This window comes from Hevea brasiliensis, chromosome 12 (genome assembly GCF_030052815.1).
Source record: "Hevea brasiliensis isolate MT/VB/25A 57/8 chromosome 12, ASM3005281v1, whole genome shotgun sequence".
NCBI classification, from domain to species: Eukaryota; Viridiplantae; Streptophyta; class Magnoliopsida; order Malpighiales; family Euphorbiaceae; genus Hevea; species Hevea brasiliensis.
Window position 1 is genome coordinate 13,289,966 of NC_079504.1, and position 5,257 is coordinate 13,295,222.

At 31.9% G+C, this 5,257-nt stretch overlaps 1 protein-coding gene across 1 annotated transcript; it reads right to left on the bottom strand.

Moving 5' to 3' along the window:
- Window positions 1-227: 227 nt before the first annotated feature.
- LOC110637974 (40S ribosomal protein S18-like) lies at window positions 228-3,757 on the bottom strand. The gene is made up of 4 exons (XM_058131172.1): window positions 3,598-3,757; window positions 3,303-3,463; window positions 1,435-1,623; window positions 228-597 (listed from the first exon to the last, which is right to left on the bottom strand). Exons 1-4 carry the CDS (start codon window positions 3,598-3,600, stop codon window positions 492-494), a joined length of 459 nt encoding a protein of 152 aa, XP_057987155.1. The 5' UTR covers window positions 3,601-3,757; the 3' UTR covers window positions 228-491.
- Window positions 3,758-5,257: the final 1,500 nt, after the last annotated feature.

Genomic DNA, 5,257 nt, shown 5'->3' on the forward strand with positions numbered 1-5,257 from the left:
CTAACTCTTGAAAAAGTTTAACCACATGACACCTTCAATATACATGGATTTTTATGGAAATGGTTAAGATTAAGCTTTGACATTTGGTGAAAGCGAGATGCATAACAACGAATTATTTTTTGTTTAAGCAGGCACGGAACCATGCAAATGCGTTCATATTAACCCCCAGAAAATGACATGCACTTCCAGTGAGTGGCTGGGCCTAACTTGACCACTAAAGAACCATATATCCAAACACTAAAAAGACAATAGGCCAATATTAATAATAATTTTACACAGAAAATCACATCTCAAATAGATGCAAATTGCAAACATTTTAACATAATATAATAAGGATTCTGCAACTACAGTAAATGGTTAAAATACTTTATAGGATAAAACCCTTCCAATCTAACAAAAACACAACTAAATTTTTCTGGTGCAAAAACTTGGAGCATGGAACCAACCCTGCCACCCCATACATTAAATTGTTCAACCCAGTGAACGGATTTTCACCGCTTCTTAGAGACACCAACAGTCTTTCCACGACGACCAGTGGTCTTGGTGTGTTGTCCCCTGACACGAAGACCCCAGTAGTGCCTCAGACCCCGGTGATTCCTGCAAAATGATGTCTGATCAGCTAGCAGTATTATGTTCCACCAGTGTGAGCATAATCCAAGTCAAATAACTAATTATATAACTATACTAGTTGAAAGCCCCTGCATTGCGTATAATAAAAAAAAAAAAAAAAATCAATCTACGCTAGCATTGCCCAGGGTCATAACCTATAAAATAACTTTAACACATTAAAAGTCATTTTGTAACTACAATAAAGTTAAATTAGTTCACTCATTACATAAATGAATTAAAGATGCACTTGTTATAATAAAAAAAAAATTTAATGAGATATAACTTGCCAGTTTCCAATATTTTATATTGGCATTACCAAGAGTCATAACCTATTAAATAACTTTAACACGTGTGAACATTTAAATGAGATATAACTTACCAGTTTCTAATAATTTATATTAGCATTACAAAGAGTCATCACCTATTAAATAACTTTAACATGTGTGAACATTTTGGAACGCCATATGTAATGAAAAAAAAAGTGACACTTGGCAACTTTTTTAGTATTCCTTTTTCATAGCTCAGCTTTACAATATTTATATAGATAGATTTAACATCTTAAGCCATAACACTGCCACCACCTTCCAAGAAAAAGATAAAAGTACTGTTTTCCATTCTTCCCAGCTACACTTAGAAGTGGACATCTAAGAAATGCCCATCTTAGTTATATAAAGAAGCCAATAATAGCAAAGGAAACCTTCTTTCAGCCAAAAACAAGATCAGCACACCAAGCCAGAAATAAGTGTTGAGTAAATGTTGCTCTCCAAAACTAGAGAGCAAGGCATTATACAAGGAAACCAACTAATAATCGAAATAATAAAATACCTGATCTTCTTTAGTCGCTCTAAATCATCTCTCAACTTCATGTCCAGTGCATTAGACACAACTTGAGAAAATTTCCCATCCTTGTAATCCTTCTGCCTGTTCAAAAACCAGTCTGGGATCTTGAATTGACGAGGATTTGCAACAATGACCATGAGATTATCCAGCTCAGCAGCAGTTAATTCACCAGCCCTGAAATCAATGAAGTAAATCACATTACACATGTAATACAACAAAAAATGATGGCTTAATGAATCATAACTAGTTGAAGGCATCAATGTCAAGAAGATCTGGTGTCAGAGATAAATCACAGTATGAAACCCTGCTAGGTGATAGGGGTGAGCACTATTCAGTTTGAATCGAATAAACCAAACCACCTTAATTCGATAATTTCGTTCTATTTTTAAGATAATTCAGTTCAATTCAATTTTGCATTTTAAGAATTTCTGTTACTTCAGTTCGGTTCGATTTTGAAAAAAAAAATCGGTTAGGTTAAACCAAATCAAACTGAATTGCTTTATTGATTTTTAAATTGATTTATTTTTAAAGGGAATTTATGAATTATAAGTAATTATATATATATATATATATATATATATATATATTTCATTGATTAATAATTATTAGGTTCAAACCAAGGTCAAAATCGGATCACATAACTTGAAAATCAAGTTTAAATTAAAAAAACCCATCAAAACTTACAAACCGATCATTTAGAACTAAACCTAACCGAAATATAGCAGCTCGGTTTGATTCAATTTTTTATTTATTTCGGTTCGGTTCGATTTTTAAAATATGATAATTCAATTAATTCGGTTTTAATGATTTGGTCCAATTTGAACCGAATGCTTAGCCCTACTAGGTAATATATCAAAATCAATGAAAAATTATAACTCCATTGATAGGAAAAATGACGACCACAAATATAAGACAGCCTTGGCAATAAGAGCACAAAACTGGTAATAAAGCAGAACTCCAAATCTGTTTCTATGGGTAAAAAAACTAAAAGCACACAAGTTTTAGATGCATTATTTCAAAGAATGTTCAAACATATAACTATCGGGTTTAACATTGCAATCCCAATTCTATGATATTTGTCTTCCAAAACCACATATTATTTTAAACTGCCAACAGTAAAACATCATCCAAGATAAGAAAAAAAAAATACAAGTAAATCATTACATTTCAAGAAAGATCTCAAATATTCCACCGCAGAATAATCCAGAAGTCAGAATTTCCCCACCCATTCTATTCATGTCTCTATAAAAAAGCATCCCCACTAAGGCTATGTTTGGTTCAATTCAATTCCACAAAATCTCTTGGAATTCAATTGAATTCCCTGTTTTATGCATTTGTTTTAAAAAAATTTAGATTTCAATTTCAGGAATTCAATTCCATGAAATTGGTTATAATTAAAACCAATTCCTATTAAATTTGATGGAATTTGAAATGAATTCCATAAAACTTACATAACAATATCTAAGTTTATTATGCACTTAGTAATGACACTATGTATGTTATATAAATATCTTATATTATGAGACGTGAATTTATTTTATGTTTATTAATATATCGTTAAAAGATTTAAATATTTGTTAATTGTTATAAATTTATCAAGTATAAGAATTTTTTTTTGATAGAGCAGAAAATTATAATTTCTTGGACACTATTAAATTCATTTCAAATGAATTCTAAATTTGTGATTGAATTGAACCAAATACTATGTAAATGAAAGATAACACACTAATTCAGCCAACATATAAACAGAATAAGTTAAGAAGACCATGTTTGCAAATCCATTTAATTTAATGAGATTCTTCGAAGTAAAAATAATCATGAAAACACATTAACAGAGTATAGAAGTGGCAGACCTCTTGTTCATGTCAACATCAGCCTTCTTGCAGACAATGTTAGCAAAACGCCTCCCAATACCTTTGATTGAGGTCAAAGCAAACATTATCTTTTGCTTCCCATCAACATTAGTGTTCAGCACACGCAAAATGTGCTGAAAGTCCTCATTCGCCACCAGAGACTGCACGCAAACAGACTGTTCAAAGAACTAAAAGATGCTTAATCTTTCACACATAAACGAGCAAGCAAATGCAGCTGTTTATATAATAAAGAAAATACAATTAATGACGTAAAAGCGATTGAAACCCTAATTACCATTTTGGATTGGAGTGACTTCGCGAGGGAGAGAGAGCAGAGAGGGACTCAGGAGTACTGACTACTGAGGCGCAACTTCTAATAGCCAACGAGACGAGCAGCAGAGGGAATTGGTTTTCAAGGGTCTTATGTATCACTCTGGTTAGGGTTTTAATTTTCTTGAAAGACGATTTTACCCTCCGAAGGTTTTTCAAGGGCCCTAAAATTCATCGGAAGAATCTCAATTTGGGAGTCAATTAATCCACAAATTTTTTGTTGAAATTATGCTCAATTTTTTTAAAAAATATATATTTTCTTAATTATTATTCATAAAATATTAATCTTATATTTTTAAATATTAAAATTAGATGAACATATTTCAATTAGAATACAAATAGTTTTAATTAGTATTTTATTATTTTAATTATAATTATTCAATAGATAATTATTTAAATGAAAATTAACTAAAGCGGTTTTACAATCTTAATAGAGAAGATCTTAAACAAATAAACTTATTTAATAAAAAACATTTAAGAAACTAAACAAAACCATATTATTTTGGTTCAATTTTATAGTTAAAATAGCTCAATTTAAGTTTTAAAAATTAACCATTTTGAGTTCAATTCAATTTTCAAAATTAACAATCCATAATTTTTGGTTTAACTTAAAATTTCCCATAAATCACCTCATCACTCCCAAAAACATGTAATCTTGGCACCTTAGGTCTTAGCATATTCATGGTGAAGATAAATGCAAGTTGCTTCTTTTTCTTTAAAATTTTAAAGAAGCTCACATTGAGACTCAATATAACCGACCTCAACTAGTTCAGGATTAAGATTTAATTGTTGTTGTTGTTAAGACTTAAGATGTGACAACCTCAAAAATTTTTAAATTTTAAATAAAATAAAAAGAAAATATTATGTTATTAATATCATAGGATTTATTTTATTTGATTTTAAAAATAAAGGAAGATAATAATAATAATAATAATAATAATAATAATAATAATAAATAAAGTAATAATAATTAAATTAATTAAAATTAATTTAGTAAATGAGAATAAAATAATTAAATTTTCCTAGACTATATTTATTTTTATCATTACTAGAATTTTATTAAATTTTAACATAATAAAAAAATTATTTTGGACCTAATTATAAACCTCTAAAAAGTTGAGGGACTAATAATGTAATTACAAGATAAAAAAAAACTCACAAATTGAAAAACGCAGCAAGCCCCTCCCTCCCGTTTCTCTCTTCCTCTTGTCTCTCTCCCTCTCCTTCTCCGCTCATCAAGGCCTCTCCGACCTAGTGGTCGATCGTCAGCAGAGGTTCTGCAAGCTCCCGCGGTCCTCCCCGGGCACCGGCAACCCTCCGACAACGGCGGCGAGGAGGCCCCAACGCCGCGCGGCCGCCCTTTCAGCGTGATTCTCGACGATTCCTGCATGCCCGACCAAGTGAGGGTGGCGCTCGACTCCTGGGACCACGGGCTTCCCATCTTGACCGGCGGTGCTCCATTCTGTGGAGGTTTCCAGTGAGTTTCGAAGAGAGAGAAAGAGGAGAGAGAAAGTGACGGCAGTGGCTTTTCGGCCACTTTTTCGACGATCCGACCGTCAGATCGAAAATCCAAGGTCACCAATGGACTCAGGATGACAAGATCTTCGAGATAGGACTGGTCTCGC